Source organism: Saimiri boliviensis, chromosome 8 (genome assembly GCF_048565385.1).
Source record: "Saimiri boliviensis isolate mSaiBol1 chromosome 8, mSaiBol1.pri, whole genome shotgun sequence".
NCBI lineage: Eukaryota > Metazoa > Chordata > Mammalia > Primates > Cebidae > Saimiri > Saimiri boliviensis.
Window position 1 is genome coordinate 15,412,045 of NC_133456.1, and position 25,268 is coordinate 15,437,312.

Below are 25,268 nucleotides of genomic sequence, written 5' to 3' on the forward strand. Positions count from 1 at the left end.
TGCCCTTCTTTCAGATAACTGCTCAGAAGCTACTTCCTGCATGAAATCTTCCTCCCCTCAGGTTCCAGCAAGAAGTAGTTTTTCCCTTCCTGGCCCAGGCACAGCATTGAGTGTCTGCCTCCTTGCACTGGAGTTTGTTTCCATCTTATACCCCCTACTGGACTGAAGGTTTCATAGGGGCAGGGATTGTGCTTGTCTTATACATTTTTGCATCTTTCGCTTAACCTGAAGCAGTGTTTGTGCATGCTGTCCAGATCGCCTAACAGACAGCGGTTGGATAGACAGCTGGCAGGGCTCACATTGCACAGTCATATACGATCTCTACTGAGAGGCAGAAATTAATCAGCAGCTTAGAACTTACTTCCCCTAGAAGCCATAACTAGGGAAAGGCAAAGGTAATGGAGACCTGGGCTGTTCCTACTCTCTCTCTCTCTCTCTTTTTTTTTTTTTTTTGATACTTTTACATCATAAGTTGCATGTTTTCCAGCTTAGGGTGTAGCTCACACAAAGTCTTATTCATCTTTGTATCTACCATAGCTTCTAGGGTCATGGTAGGCCCAAGCTCTCAAGAAAAGCTTAACTGAATAAAAGTGACGGAGTAGAAAGTCCCACTAAACCAACTGGTTTATGACGAACTGACATCATACATAGGCTGTCCTGGGTGGTGATTGTTCTTGGCAGTGCCTAGATCACAAGGGTATTTTACATTTCCTTCTGATGCCAAAATCTGCAATTTCAAGGATAACTCTGGAATGTCCAGACATTTTAGCCAGAGCAGTTGTTCTAAAAGTGTGGTTCCAGGACCAGCATCATCAGCATCACCTGAAAACTTGCTAGTGATGCTAGGCACATTCTCGGGTCTCATTCCAGATCTGCTAAATCATAAACTCTGCGGTGGTCCCCAGCCATCCACATTGTCATACACCTTCCAGGTGCTTCTGACGACAAGTTTGAGAGCCACTGAGCTAGAGGTACAGAGAGTCTGCAAGCCCAATGCCTTCCTGCCCCACACCTGGGGTACTTCATATGTACAGGAGGCCCCTGGCCTCCTCTGCCATGTAAGATGGGCATTAAGAGGACAGTGCACACCTCTCAGGGCTCTGTGAGTCACCCATGGGAAATGCTGTCATTCAGTGTGAACAGGAAATCAATAAACTATTAGGAATATTTAGAACAGGAATAGCATGCTGTTATGTTGCTTAAGATTACTTATTCATACTGAAAAAAAACAAGCCTTTCATCAAGCAGGGAAAGAACTAGGCACATTAGAAAATAAAATTGTTAACTGGTTGTATTGTGTGAAAATGTTTTATTTATATCAATAGCTGGTTGAAGTTAAGGTACAAAATACAAAAAGTTTTACCTTTTTGTAGAGGCATATAGTAACTATCTAACAGTCAGGTGCGTTAAAATGTATGTAACTTTTTGAGAAGCAAAACTCTGCTTTTTAGGGTTGCTGATGAGTACACTGCGTGGGGTGCATGCATCTACTGCTACTGCCGTGTGTATATTTCAGTGTGTTCAAGAGCTTCAGTGTTGCACTGGAAGTTCGAAGGAGTGTTCAAGTGGTGAGTGTGGAAGGCTTAATGTGTTTGCTTCATCTGCTCGGTCCTTCCTCTTTACGCAATTTTCTGCATCTGACCTAAAACACAATAGAGAGCTCCGGCTCTGCTGTGGATGGAGAGACAGAGCTGGTTCGCTCCAGCTTCTCACTAGGAAGGAATGGGATGTATTTGCTCAAGTACACGAGCACGTGCCTGTAGAAGAAGTGGCGCAGGTACTTCCGGAACCTCTCTCCAACAAAGGCGTAGATCACCGGGTTAACGCAGCAGTGGGAGTAGGCGATCACCTGTGTCACCAGTAGGGCCAGGTCCAGATCCTTGCTCTGCTTACAGTCATATCCAAACAAGGTGGCTTGAAAGGTATAGAGAAGGAGAGCCAGGTTGTAGGGTGTCCAGAAAATGAAAAACACCACCATGATGACAAAAATGAGCCGGATGGCCTTGTACTTTTTTTTATTGGGGCACCTCAGCAGTGTTTTGATGATTCCTGCGTAGCAGATGGCCATAACGAGCAGAGGGAGAGCGAGAACCAAGACGTTTACTCTCAGAGCATAGAAATGCTTCCAGCTTTGTGCTCCATCCTCTGGGTACACAGGGTTGCAATAAGACCCTTGAAGAACGTTTTCGGTCTCCTGGAAGATAAATTCAGGGAGAGCTGCTAGCACTGCCAGGCCCCAGGTGACGATGCTGGTGATGACACCAAAAGTGACAGTGCGGGCTCGAAGGGCAAACACAGCATGGACAATGGCCAGGTACCTGTCGATCGTCAGCAGGATGATGAAAAAGATCTCTCCGTACAAGCCCGTGAAATAAAACCCCGAGACGACCTTACACATGCCATGGCCAAAAACCCAGTCACTCCACATGATATAGTGGATCCAGAATGGAAGGGTGAAGAGGAAGAGCAGGTCGGAAATGGCCAGGTTGAGCAGGTAGATATTGGTGAGAATTCGGAGCCTCTTGTATTTTATGAGGATCACCAACACCAACACATTGCCCAAGAGGCCCACGATGAACACCAGGGAATACAGCAGGGGCAGGAACTTGGCAATCAGCTCTCTGATATCGCCTTTTCTGCAGAGCTCACCCGATTCATAGTCGAAGGGCGTGGTACCAAAGGTCTCAACCATATCTAGTGAGGTCGCCATTTCGCTTCTCCCTGTGATCAAAGAAGAAAAATACAATCCCACAATTAAGCATCATCACCCTTTGTAAAACACAGCAGTTGATTTATGCATGTACTCAGCAAAGATGCTACATGTGATAGCAGCCTGGGGATTCTTTAATATGAATTTTAGAAAGCATAGCAGAGGTGCCAGGAGGAGGGGTTCAGGAAGACAGGGCTGAAGCTTTCAAAGGCAGCATGATCCAGGATGGGAAAAGAAATGTTGTGGGATGGTGGCGAAGAATGGGGATACAGCGTTCTGAAAGCATTTGAAGAAAGAAATACAAAACAAGAAAACACAGGCTGGATAAAGATAATAACATAATTATTATTACTACTGTCTCTTACGGCATTTTGCATTTTACAGTTTACAGTTTATATATGACTTTCAAAATCCTTATCCACTTAAAAGCAAAATATATAATAACAATGATTATTATAATTACTAGTAACTATGCTTCTCTTGGGCCCCATAATGGTGTACCTTTCATTATAGTTAATGGGGAAATTGAGTATTGAAGAAATGTAGTTATGTGTCCAAAATCCTCTAACAAGTAAATATAAAATTTGGGCTAGATCTTCAGTTTCTACAGCCATTTCTCCTGTCACTAGATTCAAATGTAGCGATTTTTAAATTTAACTTTTGAAAATTTTGCTATGGACTTGAGGAACAACTGGTTTGTGTGCTATTTACAGCATTCTTATTCCTAATGGCATAATCCACTCTATAGCAGCTATGACAAAAATACATCCTTTATCTGTTGCACATGTACAACCACAGTAATTAACTATTACAATTATAAGCAGCATTTATTTAGGTTACTTTCCTTTTCCAGCTCCTTGTGATGCTGTTAGGCTAGTCTTGTGCCCAGAGAAAACCCCTAGGAACTTCTCCATTCCAAAGGGGTGAGCAGGAGGGGTCAATCAATGGTATTTCTTATTAGACTCAGTATTTCTCAGGCCAGGGGCCCTGAGACCAGTGACTGCTTTTCTTGAGATTACAAACAAGTGGAGAGGGAGGAAAATAGAAAGCAGATAAGATGGGAGTCGTGGAAAGACAGCTAAGCCATTCACTGGTTCCTCGGAGGGCATTCAACTGACTTTCTCCTTTCTAGGAAGGAAGGACAAGGGTGAAGATGTGAATATACAGGCTGATGGGCGTTTCTCAAGGTAAATCTGAGAAATGCTTAATAACTGGGGCCAATGCCATGAATCGTTTTTGCTTCTTAATAAAATGATGGATGGAATACTGAGGCCCCACATGTTGGGGCTCTGTGTAGTCAAAGTCAGTGAGAGTCGAGATGGAAATGGAGCCAGTCCTAGCACCCCTCAGCTGCATGCCTCACACAGGTCCTTAATGCAGAGCCTCCTTTACTTATCTCCAAAGTGAGAACCATCAGGTCACTGGGGTTGTTGTGAGGATAAATGAGAGAGTGTATGTGAGTTCACATTTGAAACTGGAAAAAGCTGTAAAACTGGTAGGAGGCAGGAATGAAAGAAAGACTATCAGAAGCCATTTCAAGCGAAATTAGGGTCCCTTGGGTGGAACTTGTTGCTCTCTTTTCATGGGCCTGTTCAGGTACATCTCTCACTGATCAATGACACATTCCAGGCTTTTGAGGAGGAAAAATGGACTTGAGGAACAAATGGTTTGTGTGTGCTACGATCGGCATTCTTATTCCTGATAGCACAATCCAATCCATAGCAGCTGAGAAAAAAAAATACACATTTTGTCAGTTACACATGTACAGTCACAGACAGTGTCCTTCTAAACTTCAGCATCTAAAGCAAGAAAGCAACCGGGCTGCTTATTCTGGAGAACAAAGGTATAGTAGCCGGTACTCACTATTAATTATTTCTATTTATTTTCCTTTTCTCCAACAGTGATTTAAAAACAAGACGAACTTTTAAAATATCTCTTAAGTTTTGCTCAATTTGAGTCTTTACCTCATGTTATTTCTGTAAAATCCACATGATCAGGATGATAAATCATAGAACCTTTTGGTTTGGGCTTCAGGGCTGCCTATGAGCTTTTAGCACTAAAGTTCAAAGCTCAAGAAAACATGCAGGTTCCCCAGCGTCAGCAGCCAAATCCTTGATTACTAGCTGCATGGGGTCAGAGAGAGAAAATCTCATATGCGCAGGGCACCTTGGCTCATGCTTGTAATCCCAGTACTTTGGGAGGTCAAGGTGGAGGCTTGCTTGAGCCCAGGAATTCAAGACAAGCCTCAACAATATAGTGAGACCCTGTCTCTATGAAAAGGAAAAAGAAAAATTAGCCAGGCATGGTGGCACATGCCTGTGGTCCCAACTACTTGGGAGGCTGAGGTGGGAGAATTGCTTGAGCCCAGGAGGTCGAAGCTGCAGTGAGCTGTGATTGCGCCACTGTATTCCAGCCTGGGGAACAGAATGAGTCCCAGTCCGGAAAATAAAAAAAATTAAAAACCCGATATGGTTTTCATCTGTCTACCCAGTCTCAATCAAGATGAATATTTATATACAAAAGAGTCAAGAGGTTTGAATTAGGCTTTCAAAATGACCTTGTGTAGTTTGGAAAATGATAGGGTAAGAGTAAATAAGAACAACAAAAAAGAAAAGCACAGAAACAAAAGTAAAAATCACCCCAGTCTCCTCATGCAGCTTCACCACCGTTAACATTTCTGTTAACAGCTATGCATGCATATGTGCAAGATTTACAAAAGTGAGGTCAACTAAAATTACTCACAATACAACTTAGGAGTGAAATGCACAAGGATTCTTTAGTCTCCAAACTATTTTGGTCTGTTACCAGCTTCTCATCTGCTGGGCAGCAGGGAAAAGGATTTACACATTTTAGTCCAAAGTGGTTTTATTCATCCTCTTTATGTTGTCAGCTTATCATTTCAGTTTCTTTTCTCAGTGGTCCTTTCTAAGATAGTGGCAGAGATCTGGAGGAAGGGCCAGTACAACTTGAGACATGGGGCAGAGTGGGAAGGGGGTGTCCCTGTTTGCTGTTGGTCCTTGATTTATATGGCTGCTGTCTGCTGAGCGGAGATGACCCGGTCCCAACCCTGAGCCATTTTCTGGAATCTGCTGTGGTGAGTTGTAGCTAGTGGACTCATGAGGTATTCACTGTTAGTCTTCCTTGGGCTGGAATGGAGAGATCTCTCTGTTACCACTACATCCCACTAGGGCCCTGGCCCAGGCTATGTACCTTTTCCTGCACTGGTAGGCACTGAGCCAAGGCTGCTGCTCCTTGACTCCCTGCCCATCCCATGAACAAACCAAGGAACTCTCAAGAGTATAAACTAGATCTTTTTTTCTGCTTGACCACCAACTTAACCACACTGGCCATCCCTTCTGATAAGGAAGTGCCCTGCATGGAGACTTTCCCTGGGGGTTGCTGACTTAGCAGAGAGCCCTCTATGCCCCCGAGTTCTGATGGGGAAGGTAGGGAGGCACAGGTGTGACTGCTTTCTTTCATAACCACTGTGTCTCTTCTCACATTCCCTGGGGTCAGAGGAGCCTCCTCCTCTCGATTCTTATCTGGCCAGGTTCCCCCTAACAAATCTCTATGGTCTAATCCAGCAACACTGACTCTTGAAATGCTAAACTGTATACATAATATAGCATATTAAAATATAGATACACAGTAAAAATGGAGGTTGCCTTGATATACATATTTCAAGGCAGTTTCTATTTTATTCTGCAATAAGTAATGCATACCTTTCCGTGTCAAAAAGCATAGATTTACATTCACCAATTTTAAATTTTAATGAATGTTGCAAATCTGAATTGAGATTAAACATCTAGACCTGGACCTTTGAACTATACAACCACCCCCTTCTCCCACTCAGTGGCTTTCAGCATAGGACTGAGAGTTACAACACTGGCTTCTCTGTTTCTGAGGCCTTCAGTCTTACACTGAGCCACAATACCAGTATTCCTGGATCTCCAGCTTGCAGATGATCTGTTGTGGGACTTCTTAGCCACCATAATTGTGAGCCAATTATCCCAATAAACACCATCTCATGTATCTATATACATATCCTATTGGTTCTGTTTCTGGAGAACCTAGACTAACATAAATTTGATATTGAGGAAGCTGAGTATCATTTCTTCTTACTGGAATGACATGCTATTATGGTTTTCAATACTAATACATGTTAAGGATTCTCAAATTGATGTCTTAAGCCCTGACCCAAACTCCTACTCAAAATTTCATCTTAAATGTCTAATGAGCATCACAATATTCCAGTATTCCTCCTTTGCTCTCGGTAGAAGAGATTGGGGAAATTTTTCCCAGAAAGAAAAAAAAAAAAGCCTGTGATAAGCTAAGTGTGTGAGGTTACTTAATGGTGAAATAAAAATTTTAAAGTGAATTATTATTGGTGCTACAAAAACACCAATCCCTTAATTGCAACAGCCAAGCAATAAGCATACTTTTAAATGGACAGCATATACTTAATGCAATGTGTAGACCACAATGACTCTGCAAACACAAGTGCAGCAAGTATTTTGAAGAACATAGAAGTGAAAACACAGGGGAAAAAATACAAGAAATCTCCCTTGCCAAGTTACTCAATTATGAATCACTTCTGCCCCTTCACCCCTAGTGCCAATTCACTATGCTATGCATTTAATCTCTGCATCACTTTTAGTAGCAGAGGTATAAACTGTGTAAAGACATTTAGAGAATTCTAATATGTTTTATGGATTTTTTTTTTTCAAATTTGACTCCTGAAGGTGCATTACCACTACAACTTTGTGTGTAAGCATTGTGTGTGTATATACAAATGTCAAAACCTCCTTGATAAATAAATACATCATTTTTGTACCTCTGTGCTTGTGAAAGATACAATTTCTCAAGATCTTGTTTCTGGCAAATGTGGTGGTGACTCATCGTGGTTCTTGATTGATCTCATCCAGAGACTTAGCATGTCCGTCACAGTATTTCAGATGACCACAGTTTATAAAACTGGGTGCACAAAATTACCAACTATAGTTATATGCATTTATATATTGTGATTTTTGACCTATTTATTTATGAATATAATTCACCTGCTTATAACTGTTATACCCATGTAACTGTTGTTAGTATACCTGTTTATGCTTGCAAAAATATATATGACATTATTCCCTGTTGTGAAGTGTTCTGTTGTTTTTTTTTTATGTTTTTCAAAATAAATTCCCCCTTAGGAATATAAATAAATGTCTTTTAAATTACTGTTTTCAGAGTTATATTTTCAGGATTTTAATCTTTTGAGATTGTGGTTTTGGGATTTAAAATTTTAGGGATTCTGGTCTTTTTGGATTTCAACATTAGGGATTATGGCATTCAGGATTGTGTCTTTTGGGATTATAGCCCAAACTCCCCAAGGCCAACCACCCATAGCCACATAGCCAAGACTGAAGTCATCCTGATTTCCCTGAAAAAGCTAGCAGTAATAATAAATGAAACAAAACATATAAACTTTAGGTCATAGTCAGCACAATCCAGTGAAATTAAACCCACCAGCTATAAACCAATCAGCTTTAAGTATTCTTGCTTCAGCACCATTGTTAATGCATAACAGCAACTCACAAAAAAGGTCAAAAATACTGAAAGACCTGTACAGGGAAAACCACAAAACACTGCTGAAAGAAATCATAGATGACACAAACAATGGAAACACATCCCATGTTCATGGATGGGTAGAATCAATATTGTGAAAATGACCATACTGCCAAAACCAATCTACAAATTCAATGCAATTCCCATCTCAATACCACCATTATTCTTCACAGAACTAGAAAAAAGTTCCTAAAATTCACATGGATCCAATAAAGAGCCCACATAGCCAAAGCAAGACAGCAAAAAGAACAAATCTGGAGACATCATGTTACCCAGCTTCAAACTATACTATTAATATAAGACCATAGTCGCCCAAATAGCATGGTACTGGTATAAAAACAGGTATATAAACCAATGTAACAGAATAGAGAACCCAGAAATAAAGCCAAATACTTAAGGCCAACTGAGCAACAGTTGGCCTTAACAGTTTGTTTGCTTCAACAAAGCAAACAAAAACATTGAGTGGGGAAAAGATGCCCTACTCAACAAATGGCACTGGGATAATTGGCAAGCCACATGTAGAAGATTAAAACTGGATCCTCATCTCTCACCGTAGACAAAAATCAACTCAAGATAGATCAAAGATTTAAATCTAAGACCTGAAATCATAAAAATTCTAAAAGATAACATTGGAAGAACTCTTCTAGATATTGGCTTAGGCAAAGAGTTCATGATTAAGAACCCAAAAGTAAATACAACAAAAACAAAGATAAATAGATGAGACTCAATTAAACTAAAAAGCTTCTGTATAGCAAAAGAAATAATCAGTAAATAGACAACCCACAGAGTGGGAGAAAATCTTTGCAATCTGTACATCCGATAAGGGCCCAATATCCAGAATCTACAAGGAACTCAAACAAATCAGCAAGAAAAAAACAAACAATCGCATCAAAAAGTGGGCTAAGGACATGAAAAGACAATTCTCAAAAGAAGGTATGCAAATGGCCAACATACATATGAAAAAATGCTCAACATCAGAGAACTGCAATTATCAGAGAACTGCAAATCAAAACCACAATGTGATACCACCATACTTTTGCAAGAATGGCTATAAATAAAAAAAGATAATAGATGTTGGCACAGATGTGGTGAAAAGAGAGCACTTTTACACTGTTGATGGGAATGTAAACTAGTACAACCCCTTTGGAAAACAGTGTGGCAATTCCTTAAAGAATTAAAAGTCAATCTACCATTGGCTCCAGCAATCCTACTTCTGGGTATCTATCCAGAGGAAAATAAGTCACTATATGAGCAAGATAGTTGCACACACGTTTATAGCAACACCATGGTATACTACTCAGCCATAAATAGGACCAAAATTATGGCATTGGCAGCAACCTGGATGGAATTAGAGATCGTTATTCTAAGTGAAGTAACTCAGGAATGGAAAACAAACATTGTACACTGTCTCTCACAAGTGAGAGCTAAGCTGTGAGAATGCAAAGGCATAAGAAAGATAGAATGGACTTTGGGAACTCAGGGGCAAGGATGGAAGAGGGTGAGGGATAAAAGACTACACAGCACAGTGTACACACCACTCAGGTGATGGGTCCACCAAAATCTCAGAAACCACTACTAAGGAACTTACTCATGTAACCAAATACCACGTGTTCCCCCAAAACTTTCGAACCCAGGGGGAAAAATGCTTCCTCCTTTATGCTTTATAAACTGTGGTAACGGCTCTAAGCAGAATCCCTGCACTTTCAGACCTATGTCTCCTGGCTCTCGAACTGTTCTTCTGTGTGTACAGTAAACTATAACTTTAAATTTTGATCTTATTTTATATTTGACAAAGGTAAAGTCTCCTTTATTTTCTCCCTTCTCAATTTCCTCTCCTCTTCAGAAGAGAGTTGTTGTTGAGTCCTCTTGATATTTGTTCATGTATTTATACCCATAATTATAAGTGGCTTTTTTGGTACATAAATCAGAGCAAAAAATATCAGGTTTTCTGTGACCTTTTACACTTTACATCTTGGAAATCTTTCTATATCAATACTTGTAGAACTGCCTCATTCTTTCTAATAGTGAGATGGTATTCCACTGTGTAGAATTTAAACAGTTTTCTACTAACAGACTTCACGTTACCCACACTGGGCATCAACATGAAATTTACCAGTGTAACAAACCTGCACATTTACCCCAAAATCTAAAATAAAAGTAGAATACAAATATTCCCCCAAAAATCCTATATATTTCTAGTTTCCCATAAGGTTAACATGTGATGGAATTTACAAAGAAACTTCCTGCATATAAATCTACTTAAATTTAATCTTAGTTTAATCTAAATTAATAAAAGTGTTATATGCAGATAGTGGTAAGGATCATTTCACAGCATCCTAAAGTGGTCCAAATATGTCCAGGGCTTTTTTTTTTTTTTTTTTTTTTTTTTTTTTTTTTTTTGAGACAGAGTTTCGCTCTTGTTACCCAGGCTGGAGTGCAATGGCGCGATCTCGGCTCACCACAACCTCCGCCTCCTGGGTTCAGGCAATTCTCCTGCCTCAGCCTCCTGAGTAGCTGGGATTACAGGCATGCACCACCACGCCCAGCTAATTTTTGTATTTTTAGTAGGGACGGGGTTTCACCATGTTGACCAGGATGGTCTCAATCTCTTGACCTTGTGATCCACCTGCCTCGGCCTCCCAAAGTGCTGGGATTACAGACTTGAGCCACCACGCCCGGCCCTGTCCAGGGCTCATTTAATGCAAACAATGACCAACTGAAATGCAGTCAAGAGGCAGCCTTACCCAATAAAGATGAGTTGAAGAAGTCATGGGTATTCATCCTGGAGAAAAGCCACTTTGGGGAGGGAAGAGAGCATGCAGATAAGAATCAGAATTATGTGTGACTCCCAGCAAGGCCCCCCAGAACCAGCAAGAGGTAGTTCAAATATGCAAATTCAACCACCACTCAAGAATATCTTAAGTAAAAATTATCCAGCAATGAAATGTGTGCCATGTGAGGTCCTGAGTGAGCTGTAATTACAGGAATTCACTCAGAGGCTGAGTGACTTATTAGGAACAAGGTAGGAGGGATTCCCCCAGAGGGAGGAAGTTTGGCTAGAGTGGCACTTCTCAGCCCTGGCTGCACGTGGGAGTCACCAGGAAGCTCTTGAAAATCCCCAGCCTACACCACTGAACAATTAACAGAGTCTCTGGAGATGGCACCAGGCTCTCAGTGGTTCTTAATGCTCTCCTGGTGATTCCCTTGTCCAGTCAAGATTGACAACTCCTGAGCTACATGACATGAAGTCTCTCCTAAATTTTATTATTTTTAATCCCTGAGTCATATAACCCTCCAACCTATTTTAAGTGTTGTAAAAAGAGAAGGGGAAACTTCCGGGTAGAATAAAGAATATCCTTAGTTGCAAGTTCTTTAGAAGCTAACACCATGAATGGCAAACACAAGAGACAATTTAATGATAGGCTATATTACTATATCATCCAGAACAAATCAAATGTATCACCTGACTCTCCATCCACCTCTCCACCAGCTATCCCTTCATGTTTTCATCCAATTACTCATCCAGCTGTTCAGCTTGCCTCCCATCTATGCAATTAAGCTGATGCCCTTCTAACCCCTCCCGCTTCCTTCCCCTCCTTCGTTTCTTTCCTCAAAAAGCCTAGGGTAGCCAGAAAAGTTAGTTATCTGTGCAGTGATCCAATAGATCTTTTCTGTATTAGTGGAAATGTTCTGTATCTGTGCTGTCCAATAAGACAGACACTTGGCCAGGCACAGTGGCTTACGCCTGTAGTCCCAACACTTTGGGAGGTCAAGGTGGGCGGATCATTTTAGCTCAGGAGTTCAAGATCAGCCTGGCCAACATGGTGAAACCCTATCTCTAGTAAAAACAAAAACAAACAAACAAAAACCTGGGCAGTAGTGGCACGCACCTGTAATCCCAGCTACTTGGGGAGCTGAAGCAGGAGAATCTCTTGAGCCTAGGAGGCGGAGGTTGAGGTAAGCCGAGATTGTGCCACTGCACTCCAGTCTGGGAAACAGAGTGAAACCCTGTCTCAACAAACAAACAAACAAACAAAAAAAGATAGACACTGGCAGCTATTGAGCACTTGAAATGTGGCTAGTGCAATTGAGAAACTGAACTTTTCATTTTATTTAGTTCATTTAAACTTCAATAGCCACATGTAGCAAGTGGCCAAAACGGTGGACAGTACAGGCCTGATGTCTAGCATGACGCCTGACAAAAGCTGCTTAGTAAACTCTTCTTAAGTGTATGAAAGAATAGAGTAGAATAATTTTTACTCTACTTTGCCCTGTCCAGACTACAGATCTGAAATACTATGTTCTGTTTCAGCCACCAAATTTTAAGAGGGTCAGCATCAACTTAGAATATAGAATGAAGGACGGTAGTGGTTCCCAAACATCAGCCATAGTTAGCAGAACTTGGAACATTTTGTACGAAAAATAATAGTCTTTGAATGAAATCGACCTAAATACCCATCAATGACAGACTGGATAAAGAAAATGTGGTACACATACACATGGAATACCATGCAGCCATAAAAAGCAACCAGATCATGTCTTTTGCAGGAACATGGATGGAGCTGGAAGCTATTATCCTTGGCAAACCAATGCAGGAACAAAAAACCAAATGCCACATGTTCTCACTTAGAAGTGGGAGCTGAATGATGAGAACTCATGAACACAAAGAAGGGAACAACAGACACTGGGGTCTACTTGAGGGTGGAGGGTGGGAGGAGAGAAAGGAGCAGAAAAACAACTATTGGTTACTAGGCTTAATACCTGGGTGATGAAATAATCTGTACAACAAACCCCTATGGCATGAGTTTACCTATATAATAAACCTTCACATGTACCCACAAACCTAAAATAAAAGTTAAAAAAAAGGAAAATAATTGTCTTTGGATTCATTTTAGTTCTTTTTTTTTTATGCCTTTGGTCTGGATCAAAGGTTTTTGTTTTGTTTTTTAATTAAAGGCAATATAGGATAGAAAAGTCTATGATATAGCTTTTCCTGTGGAAGAGGAAGTAGACTCTCATACAGCTTCTAGAGATTTTATGACATTGCAGGAAACTAGATTCACCCACACATAGGGAAGAACTTTCTGAGAATAGTGAAGGAACAGAATGAAGAAGCCAGTGTGCTTCTTCCCTGGAAATACACAAGAAGAACCTCTCAAAGTTCAAATCATGAATGAATGCAGACTTCTTTCCAGTTGCCAAAGTTTCCCAGCATTGGTATTTTAGGGCACATGAATAAAGCACTATGTAGGCATTGTATTAGGTATTACGAGAAATCTAGGTATGATTTAAAGTGTACTGGAGGATATTCATAGGTTATCAGCAAATACTACATCATTTTATATAGAGAACTTGAGCATCTACAGATTTTGATATCTGCAGGGGTCCTGGAACAAATTCCTCACAGATACCGAGGGAGATACCTCATTCACCCAGACAAAAAGATACCAAATCAATCAACTGATCCATCGAATAGCTTGACTTAGTGTGGATTTTCAAAACCTCAAATAAATAGATGTATTTCCACACATACATACTTAATGTACACACACATATGTATATAATTGACCCTCCGTATCTATGAGTTCCACATTTGTGTATTCAACAAATCACAGATCCAAAAGATCTGGAAAAAAACTACAAAGTTGCAAAAACCAAGGCTTGAATTTGTCATGCAGCAAGTGCTATGTTGAACCCACATGAATGAAGCACTGTGTAGGCATTGCATTAGGTATTATGAGAAATCTAGGTATAATTTAAAGTGTACTGAGGATATTCATAGGTTATTAGCAAATACTACATCATTTTATATAAGGAACTTGAGCATCTATGGATTTTGGTATCACCAGGGGTCCTGGAACAAATCCCTCACAGATACTGAGGGAGGACTGTATATACACACACACACACACACACACACACACACACACACACACACATATATATAAATTATATTTTCACTGACTGTTTCTTACAAGCCAATTATAACACAAGCTATTAAGTGTAAGCTCTTTGGAGTAGTCATATGCACAATAGCTGAGAATTTGTGAAAGTACAGGAAGGTAACATGGGCACAGATGTTGACTAAAGTGGTGTAAAGGGCCAAGTTTGGGTGAGTGCAACAGGCAAACATATCATTGTGTGGGTGGGAGACAGAACGGGGAAATTAGAAAAAGCAAGAGGAAAATGGAGATATGTAGCCATATTTTCTCCCAGTCTGGCCCCATGCTACCTCTAAATTGCTGTGTACCTTCCTTCTCCTCCCTCCTAGATCCAAAAGCACTGTTGGAATTTATTACTTCCACCCGCCTGGACCCCTCCTTGCTCCCCCTCCCTCTTCCTGGAAAAGCGACACCTACCTGAGAATCTCTTCTAAGTAAACAACTTCTGTTGTATTTCAATAAGTTCTTGCCCAGATAAGCACAAGATGAGTGGCACCTGCTAAGTGAGTGAAGTCCTTGGTATGTCCAGTGACAGCTTAGGTGTCACCACTCTTGAAACCAGAGATAGCATCAGATCTAAGACATTAGTAAGGTAGTACACGATGTAACTATATAACTTCCTGTTTTAAACAGACTAGCTTCTCAGGTTTTGCAAGTTTTCAGAAAGATACTGAATTTGGTTCCGTTCTTCTTTTTCATGATTGACACCACATAGTAACCACTCAGCTAAGAAATCCTTGCAACGAGTGCTGCTTTAGAGATGCTTTACTCCATTGGCATTGTTCATTTTTGGTGGCGGTGGTGGGGTAGTTAATTTTTTTTTTTTTTGACAGCATCTCACTCTGTCGCCCAGGCTGGAGTGCAATGGCATGATCTAAGCTCACTGCAACATCCACCTCCTGGTTTCAAGGGATTTTCCTGCCTCAGCCTCCAGAATAGCTGCTATTACAAGCATGTGCCACCACGTCTGGCTAATTTTTGTATTTTTAATTGAGACAGGGTTTCTTCGTATTAGCCAGGCTGATCTCAAACTTCTGACCTCAAGTGATCTGCCTGTCTCGGCCTCCCAAAGTGCTAGGATTTATAATTCCTGAATAAGCATTGATTTGACACATCAAGAGACAGGAAAAAGAATGAAATAAGAATTTCCTGGCAAAGGAATAAAATAACTCTTCTGCAGGGTCCAATAGGATACTTTGCTGGGGCGAGAGGTATCTGAAAAGGTTTAGACAAGTCTAGAAGACTTGAGTTTGAGTTTCAGTTGTGGCACACACAGCTGCATGACCTTGGGGTAGCAATTTAAACTTGCTGGATCTCAGTTTTCTCATCTCTAAACTGTAATGACATTGAAGTCATAGCATTGCCATGGAACCAACTAAGATAAATATGTGAAAGGTCTCTGAAAAATATACAGGGCTAAGCAAATGCATAGTGTGGGTAGAATGCCACTCTGACATAAGCATCACGGGGCAGAGCCATGTGCCTGCTGTATGTGCTGATGTGTCCCTTGGGACCTAGCATAGTAATGGGCACAAAGTAGGTATTCACCCAATATTTGTGGGAAGAACTCTGACCAAGCATGGTGTGATCTTTGATAAACAGACTAACTGGACAAACGAATGTAATTTGCCAAAGTGTTTCTCAAACATTTGATATGTGTGTAGGACTGTGCCGTATGCTTCATGATGAAGAAAACATAGGAACAAAAGACAAAGAGGAAGGAGGGAGAGAGACAGAGAGAGAAAGAAAGAATAGGGAGAGAATCTGAGGGAAAGAGAAGAAAGGGCGGGAGGGGCTCGGTTTCCACCTTAAAGAGTCTATAACCCTGTTGGTGATCAGAGACAACAGAGATCTGATACAATACCAAGAAAGCGCAAATATAGCAAAGCATAACCAAAGAAACATTTAAGTATTTAATCTACAGCATATTCAAGATAGCATATTCAAATTGGCTAAAACAAAGTTTTTGAGTGATAGTAAGAGCCTGGACTTTGCTGCTGGACACCTGGGTTCAAAACCTACCTTTACCGCTTAATAGTGATATCGCCTTAGGCAAGTTACGTAACCTCTGTGTGTCTCCACGTGCTCTACTGCAAAATGATATAGCAATGCCTAGCTTGCAGGATCTGTGTGGTGAGGAGTAAATACACTCGGATACATGGAGACCAGTGCATGGCATGTGGACAGTGTCATGAAAATATGTATCATGGTTTTTCTGAGGCATCCACTCAGGGTGGCCTGAAAGATAGTATAATATCTTGTGCTCTGATTCAGCATGCACGATGTCAAATGCAAGTCCTGTGGGTTTCAGAAAACAGATCCATGTGGGACTGAGAAAGGCTTCATGGAAGAGAAAGGGCCTCAGGGATGAATAGAATTTGGCCATGTGGAAGGGGTAGGGAGAGTTTCCAGGAAAAAGAAAGTAGACCTACCAAAGCCAATAAGTGGGCTTGGTCCCTGTGCAGGGGTAGGCAGGAATGAAATTAGGGAATGGATAGGTTCACATCCTAATGCCAGGAGCCAAGAGCCAGGGACACATTTTACAATGTGTAATACATTATGTACATCTGTTAGGATGACACACATTCAGAAGCTCCATCCCCACAGAGCATTCAGAGACACCTGCAGGTCTTCAGCAGAGGGTGGAATTCTGAAGACTCATCGTGGTGCATCTGGCTTCCACTCCTCTCACTTTATCTGGGGAGTTTTATCCCACATCACACGACATGCCAACAGGCAGTCAATGACATCTGAAGTTAAGAAAGGCATGGGCCTGGCAGAGGTAGCAGGCATGGAGCAAAGAGTGGAGAGAGATAAGATTGACTGCTGGTCTTGGCTAGATTATAAAGAGTTGAGGAGTTCACAGTAGATTCCATGGAAATGTGGAAGCTATTGAAGGATTCTGAGTAACAGTACTGATACTACCTTATTTGCGATCAGTACTTAAGGATTTTCAGAGTATTCTACATACATTTTCTGGGTAGAAACCCCACAACAATGTTTTTTTTTTTTCACTGTTTAAGGAATTTTTATTAAAGCAAGAATTTTATAATCCAAATTACGTTTTCTTTCTCAGTTTTCAATTCTGCTACTTAAAACAAAACTGACATTTTGAGCTATTCCACAGTAAATAATTACAAAATTAAAGAAAGGAATTCCTTAAATTTTTGTCCTTTGCTGAAAATTCTTTTTCCCATGGTCTATAAAACATTAATTTGTTTTCATAGTTTACTATTTTTTTGTGCTTTTTAAATTTTGTTTTGTTCTTATATCAATAAGTAATCTAGGACTAGCATTATGTTTGCTAGACCTAGCATTTGCTCAGTATATAAGGTTCAAAGTTTCCTTTCCTTTTTAAATTTATTTTATATTTTGCAATTTTTTTCCATAATATTTAAGGTTTTCGATGTCTAGATATTTTTCTTAGGTGAAGCACAAGTTTCTTTTCGTGGTCTGTGATCAACTTTACACAGCTGGAACACAGGTGGCACTGTTAACAGCTTTCTGGGCAGCCTCTTTAGCTTGGTGGGCCTGTGGTACAGCTATAGCTTCATCAGCCTTAGAACAGAGACTCTGGAGACTCAAGCACATGAAGAAGTTCTGAATTATCAGTCTCCAACAACATGCCAGGGATTTACCAGCAAGAGTAGGGTGCATGGCTTGAATAAGACGAAACGGTCGTTCACCCAACATTTGCTTTTGCTCTTGAGGAGGGGCAGATGCCAACATGGAAGCAGTCAAAGCTTCCTGACCTTGGACATGAACAGCAGGCTGTGGCACTGTAACTTGTGGCTGTGCATGAAGATGTTGCTGAGGATTGCGACTCCCACAGCGTATTTATACTGTGGAACGGGGCGGACAGCAGGAGTAGCTTCAGCAGCTGTAGCTGCAGGACATGGACCCAACACTGTCTGTGTTGATGTGCTAGCAACACGCTGTGTTGACATGACTCGTGGAACCTGTGAAGAAGCTGGTCTCATAGTACTAAACGGTGGTCTAGGAGCAGCTGGGCGGGTAGCACCAGGCATATTTTGGAATGGATGAGGTCTGGTGCCCTGAGCAGTCCAGCGAGGACTTGGTCTTAGTTGCGCAATTTGGCTAGGAGGATAGTATGCAGCACAGTTCTGAGTCTGTGGGACAGATGCCATGAACAAACTAACCCCTACCAGCCAACAACCTTTTAACTTAATAGGGGGATTGTCATCCCAGAGCTGCCTCCATGGGGTGCCATTCACAGTGTAATGATGCAAACTGCTCCCCCTAGGACTATGCAGTAGACCAGAATGAGGAGCAATGCCTGGTAACAGCCTAACCTGTGGATAAGGGAATTGAAGTCAAGTGGCCCATCCAAGGTCACACATGACTAAATGGTGGAGCGGGAATTCCAACTCCAGCTTCCTTAGTTCTGTGCTCTCACCAGTGGCAAAATAGAAAGCACCTGGGATTTAGCATCAGCCAGACCTGGGTTCACCTCTCCCATTTGTAGGTCACATCATGAGTCATTTAGCCTTCCTACACCCTAATTTCATCATCTACAGTGAAAATTTTGGCTACGATGAAGCACATGGTAGGAACTTGATAAATAATCACAATTACCAAATGACACCTCTGCAGAGATAAAACTATAACAAAGCATTCTTCATCTGAAATCAACAAATTACAGTATTTCCTAGAAGGTTACAAAGATTTAAAAAGCATTTGGAGATTTCTGTAAAGAAGCTACATGCATAAGATTTTTAACAGCTAATTAATAAGAGATTGTAAAAATTCATTCACTTCCATTTCTAGACCTTGGAGAAAAAGAGGACAGGGGGACAGCATTTTTTTTTTTTCTGGCATTTTGCAACAAAGCAGATTCTTTACGAATACTGAAGTCTCATCCGCTTGTACCCATTTTAAGTGTACAGGTCAACAAATTAAACAATTGCATACCTCTGTGAATCACCACCATTATGAAATACAGGACATTTTCACACCTCAAAAAGCACCTTATGCCCCATGTCAGTGGATGACCCCCCTTACTCCCTGTCCCAGGCAATCGCTGATCTGCGTTATGGTGCTCTAGCTTAGCTTTGCTTGTTCTAGAATATCATATATAAATGTCACCATGCTGTACCTACTCCTTTGTGTCTAGCTTTCTTCTCAGCATAATGAGTTTGAGATTCATTTGTGTGATTGTAGAGTCCCCCGGGTCCCCCCACTTTTTGCTCCATCCCACCTGAGAGAGAGTTGTCTTGAGCACCCTGTAACTTGACCAGCTTTGTTTTGTCTCTTGTAGCTTGAACCAAGCTGGGGACCTGAACATTTCTAGGCACAAATAAAGGCATTTAGGTTGTTGCTGTAACACTAAAAGAAGTTATCCCCAGCCCTGAGCCAAATTCTGTAAATCCTCATATAAACTCCATACCCTGAGCCCCTTGTGGCAGACATACCTAGGTAGAACATCTCTTTTTCTCACTGTCTGTCACGAGGACTGCTGCAGCACTTTCTAAGTTTCCCTAGTAAAGGACCTGGACTCAACATTGAGAAAGCAAATAAACCAGCCCAATAAAAAAGATCTAAAAAGACATTCCATGAAAAAAAAATAAAAAAATATGTAGGTGATAATAAGCACATAAGACTGTCAACATTGTTAGTCATTAGGAAAATGGAAATTAAAATTTTACTGAGATACAACTGCATACTTACTAGAATGACTACCTCTTTTTTTAATTGACAATATCAAGTGCTAACCAGAATACAGAACAGGAAAACTCTCATACATTGCTAGTGGGAATGCAAAAATGGTATAGCCATTCTGAAAATAAGGCAGTTTCTTAGAAAATGCACTGTAATTAAAAGCGACTCATCATGTGTTTAAATAACTAAAAGTGTCAGTCCCTTAGAACATTGGAGCAGCTTTCAAGGAAAGCAGTTTTGTTCCCAGGAATATGTAATTGAAATAGAGAAAAGATCTGAAACTATGTGCTTAACCAACTAGGAAATGTAAGCGGATCTTGATTTCTTTCAAATGCGTAGAAATTATTCCCTCAATCTTGAAGGCAATAAGATCAAAATCAGGCACCTGGATTATAAAAAACAGTATACTGGTTACTGTTGCTGCATAACAAATGATCTTAAAATGTAGCAGCTTATATTGTAACCCAAGCAGCATAGTGCTGGTATTAAAACAGACACATAAACCAAAGGAATGGAATAGAGAGCCCAGAAATAAATCCACGCATTTACAGCCAATTTATTTTCAACAAAGGTGCCAAAAACATACACTGAAGAAAGGACACCCTCTTCAACCCATGCTGCTGGGAAAACTGAATAGCCACATGCATAAGAACCATCGGATAAGAATTAGAGGAACTGGAAGCTTCTGGTCTGCAAAAGAAAAGATAAGAAGTTCTCTAGTTGTTTTTCATTATTATTGAGGTGACATTTCCTGCGGGCAGTTTGACACAGCCCAGGGTGGAGAGATTACATGGGGGCAGATGTCTACCCAATGCAACAACAACAGCATCAGCAGGACTGCCTGGAAGGTGAGGCTTCCCAGGAGCCTGTTCATGGGGCTGGTGGAGAGGAGCCCATGTGGCCTTCTACCTGCCGGGCATCACCATGGTGAGGGCAGCTCCCAGCAGCCAGTATCTTCCCTTTTCTCTCTTTTGCTCTGAGTTCAATTATCATGAGGGGCACAAGGTCAGAGATAACCAGATCTATACATGTTTGTGTCTTTCCACGAGGTCAGACTTTTGCTGATGCTAATTCAGTCATAAAAGCCACAGGCTGCATGGCGTTCCCAAGGAGGCAATTCTCCTTGGTACCACCCATTTATTCCATAGTCAGAGCCATGGGCACACTGGCTCAAGCCACTCCCCAAGTCAGTCAGTATTGCAAGTCACACGTCACAGTATACCTAATCAATATATAAATACTATAAATTAAATATTTCAGTCAAACAAAGTAACATTTGTCATCAAGAGAAAAGGGATAGGAAAAAGAGTTAGCAAACCAGTCCAGGGAGAGCAACATGAACAAAAATATGTCCTGGAGAGGCCCAGGTGCCAGTGAGCATCAGCATCTTGCGAGGAAGAATATTTGACATGCGCAGAGCCTTCGGCGGCAGATGCCAGGTGCTTATCACAAATGACAGCAAGACAGCATCTGTTAAGTTGGCTGCTCCGAGCTGTTGAAGTCCTGCTCTTTTATGGCCAGTCCTCTGGTGAGAGCTCACAGTGGAAGAGTGTGTTAGGTTATGTCCTTATTTGGTTGAATGCAGTCTTTTAATGAGGCAAAACATCTGGTCCTTGATGCCTTTTGAAATGTAAGATGAAGTCTTTTTCTAAGATGGAGTTGCTTATGTCAAGGGTGCTCTGTACACTGACCTGCAGTCAAGATCCGGTTTCTCCACAAGGATCTCTTTCTGCTTAGAAAGAATGGACTCCAATCCCAGTGAGTTATTAGCATGTGAAAGTTTCAACTTCCTAGTCTGTAAATGATGATCATGAGAGTACCTGCAGGATGTGAGAATTGGGTGAGCTAATCCATGAGAAGCGCTTCACACAGCCCTGGCTTGTAGGAAGGGCTTCTCCAATGCTAACCTCCATATTATGTGTTGTTATGCCTTCACGTAGCAGGCCTTGGTGCTCACCTCCACTTCCACACTCCTGTGGCATTTATTGCCTACTTAGTCTTCTGGTGCTCAGTATCATCTGGAGAGAAAGAAGCTCTTCCCTCTCCCCTGCCCCCTTTATTGTGTGGGGTCTGAGCAAGTTAAGACATGGGCAGGTGGGGAATAAGGGGAAAAAAAAGCCTGTTAACTAAACTACAGAACTAGACAAATGTCTACTGAGTCACAGGCAACTCTCTTTCAAGAGGAAGAGGAGCAGAGCTGGGCTAAGGCATTCCAGCTATTCTTTCCAAATCTGAGCAATTTAAAAGCCACTGCACCTCCAGTAAGAGGGGGAGGGAAGCCAGGTGTAGACACTTTGAGCTCCCTTCAGGAGAAAGGGATTGGGAGGTAGGAATGAGGGCTGTGTGTGGGAGGGAGCCCTCCACCTGGTGAGTGGACCTGGTCAAATTAATCCTCACCACTCACTACAGCCTTAAATTCTCTACATGTGATTTAAACAGCCAAAGTACCTCATTTCGTTTAAAACAAGCTAAATGTTGGTGATGACAGTGGAAGGAAAGCCATAATGAAGAGATCTTTAAAAGTGGTGGCAGAAAACATACATTTGGGATAAATTATCTACAGGAACATGGGATTCAGCAGTGACTCAGATATTCATGGGAGTGGGTCTACTGTGTGTTCCACATAGAAACAAGGGAAACCAGGGGGCATTTTGTGGGGTGCTCCAGTTAGGGCAATGAATGGTCATCAATTGCAAGACTAAGCTTTACAGAATGTTAAGACGAAGCTTTATGTGAGGATAAACACAACCACAGAAATTCTTGATAGAAACATGGCTCCAGATAACATCTGGAGCCTGAATGGACTCCAAAAGGGTATGTGGTCACCCTGGGAGATCTTGGATCTGATGCTTCACGGATGTCAAGGATCTCTCCTGGGCTTTCTTGGGTATCAAGAGCCCTTGTGCCTTTCAGGTTGAAGCTTCTCATGAACTACCCATTGATTAAACCAACAACTCCATCCCAATGTGTTTAATGTGTCTTAGGATCAAAGCATGCCCTGTTAGAAAACACTCCTGGAGATTCCTAGTGCATTAAAGGCCCCTGAGAAGTCCTGCAGTGATGAATTTGTTTAAAACATTCCCAATCTAGCATTTCTCAAACCTATATTTAACTTAGACAAAATTTCTTTTCAAATAACAAGTGTTAACATCTCTCAAGGTCAGGATGTCTTAGCGCTCTGTAGTGCAGCCTGATGCGTGCATAGGCACTACAGGGGCAAACTGCCTCCTTCCCATTGTCTTACCTTGACAGGGTATCCACAGCAGCCTAGTCGGTAACAGTATGCTCTTGCAACCCTGCCCCCTTGCCCCTGTGTTGCAGATGGGGAAGCTGAGACTCAATGAGGGACCTGACAAAAGCCACAGAGAGTGAAGGGCAGAGCTGGCTCTACCCCAGGGCACGGGCTAGCCACACAGTGCTCTGTTTTCCCTCATGGTACTATCGTCGGAAGAATAGTTGCCTGTTACGCCTCAGCCGAAGGTGAGGATGGCATCAAACCTGAAGGAAACCAGAACCCAAAGTGGTTTCCCTGAGGTCTAGAATGGCTTGTTTTGTCCTGGCTTTTTCTACAATGGGAAAGAAATCTTTCCTGCTTCTTGTGGGGCTCTTAGCTGGCAGGAAAAACAGTGGTGCGTGGGAAAACCCAACCAGACGTGAATGCCTTCCAGTCTCCCAGATTCTCACTGTCACATTACACTGAAGCAAATGCATTTCTGGGGAAAAAAAAAAGCCAAAACAACAACACCACATGCAGAAGTGTGAGAGCATACCTAGGAGTATGGGAGCATGGGAGGGGAAGAAGAAAAACCTCACAAATAGGAAAGGGCCAGAAAGTTTTTGCAGGAGAGCATAGGTCAAGCCACAACCTTGAGTGTGTGAACGGAAACGATTGCCAGAGCAGCAGAGAGAAGTGCAAAGGTTCCTTCAATGCACCCACCTTCCTGCCCGGGTGCTGGGGCCAGAAGTGTGGGGATCCAGCCAGACTTACGTTTACTGTCACTTTTATGGGGAAGTTAGTGGAAGGATTTCTGTGGCCAGCAGGGCCTCTCTCTGGCATGTCTACGGTCCTCTGTATTTCTGTGCTCCCTTCACTGATGGCACACTGCCCTCCCGTGAAACCTTTACAAAAAGGACTATCGGCTGGGCACGGTGGCTCACACCTGTAATCATAGCACTTTGGGAGGCCAAGGAGGGCGGATCATGAGGTCAGGGTTTGGAGACCAGCCTGGCCAACATGGTGAAACCCCTTCTCTACTAAAAATACAAAAAATTAGCCAGGTATGGTGGCAGGCACCTGTAATCCCAGCTACTCAGGAGGCTGAGGCAGGAGAATTGCCTGAACCTGGGAGGCAGAGGTTGCAGTGAGCTGAGATCGTGCCATTGTACTCCAGCCTGGGTGCAGAGCAAGACACCAACTCAGAAAAAAAAAAAAAAAAAAAGACTAACTCCCTAATAGCCTATTCTACAAAAGACACAGGAGTGAGATTGTGGAAGCTATGCTATTGGGGAAGGCAGTGGGCTTCCTGTGATTTCAAGAGAAACAGAGTCTAGCCTTGGCCTGGGCCTTGATACTTACTGTCAATGCAACATCATCACATTCAGAATGGAACCAAGGACGGGGTAGACCACCGGTGCAGCCATGATCATGCCCCTCCCACTGAGAAAGCCTGACCAACCCAGGCCCCTCTGTAGTCTCTGAAATCAATGTTGTGCTTCCAGGGACTGAGCACACAGGATGTTGAGGCAGGCCAAATCCCGAGAGACGCACTGACCTTAGCTTAAGGACCCCGGGGTCTATGCCAAACCTTCCTCAGGCTGCACAGCAGTCTAGGATGTATCCACCCCATTTTGGCCTGCACCCCCCACCCCCCCTCCACCCACCTCACTGGGGTTCTGCCAGCTCTCCCAGCCCTTCCAGCCCTTTCTACTCCTGCCCACTTTCCCTTCCAGGTGCTTTTCCAACAAAATCCTTCCCTGTATAAAACTTGCTTGGTGGCTGCTTTTGGAGATCTGGACAAACATAACCTGCATGTTCAAATTAGCTTCAGAATATTCCTCAGATCCCTTCAGGGCATTCCCACGAGGGACTGCGTTGTTGCTGTTGCTCCTCTAACCATTCTGTGGGTTTCGTTTTGCTCATTTTCTTTTCTTTTCTTTTCTTTTCTTTCTTTTTTTTTTTGAGATGGAGTTTCACTCTTGTTGCCCAGGCTAGAGTGCAATGGCACAATCTCAACTCACTGAAACCTCCGCCTCCCAGGTTCAAGTGATTCTCCTGCTTCAGCCTCCTGAGTAGCTGGGATTACAGGCATATGCTACCATGCCCAGCT

At 42.1% G+C, this 25,268-nt stretch overlaps 1 protein-coding gene and 1 pseudogene across 3 annotated transcripts; both read right to left on the reverse strand.

The window, feature by feature from the left end:
• Positions 1 to 1,142: 1,142 nt before the first annotated feature.
• Positions 1,143 to 14,797, reverse strand: CCR3 (C-C motif chemokine receptor 3). Of its 3 annotated transcripts, none has more exons than XM_074403980.1 (4): positions 14,680 to 14,797; positions 12,211 to 12,328; positions 11,065 to 11,116; positions 1,143 to 2,721 (listed from the first exon to the last, which is right to left on the reverse strand). In XM_074403980.1, the coding sequence occupies exons 3-4, from the start codon at positions 11,099 to 11,101 to the stop codon at positions 1,643 to 1,645; spliced, it is 1,116 nt and encodes a 371-aa protein (XP_074260081.1). In that variant the 5' UTR covers positions 11,102 to 11,116; positions 12,211 to 12,328; positions 14,680 to 14,797; the 3' UTR covers positions 1,143 to 1,642. The 3 variants fall into 3 exon arrangements, with proteins under 3 accessions (XP_074260081.1, XP_074260082.1, XP_003926306.1); XM_074403981.1 differs by having other exon boundaries at positions 1,144 to 4,435; XM_003926257.4 differs by lacking the exons at positions 11,065 to 11,116; positions 12,211 to 12,328 and having other exon boundaries at positions 1,144 to 2,721.
• Positions 14,798 to 17,727: 2,930 nt separating this feature from the next.
• On the reverse strand, positions 17,728 to 18,410 carry LOC101028690 (polyadenylate-binding protein 1 pseudogene; annotated as a pseudogene).
• Between the last annotated feature and the right edge of the window lie 6,858 nt (positions 18,411 to 25,268).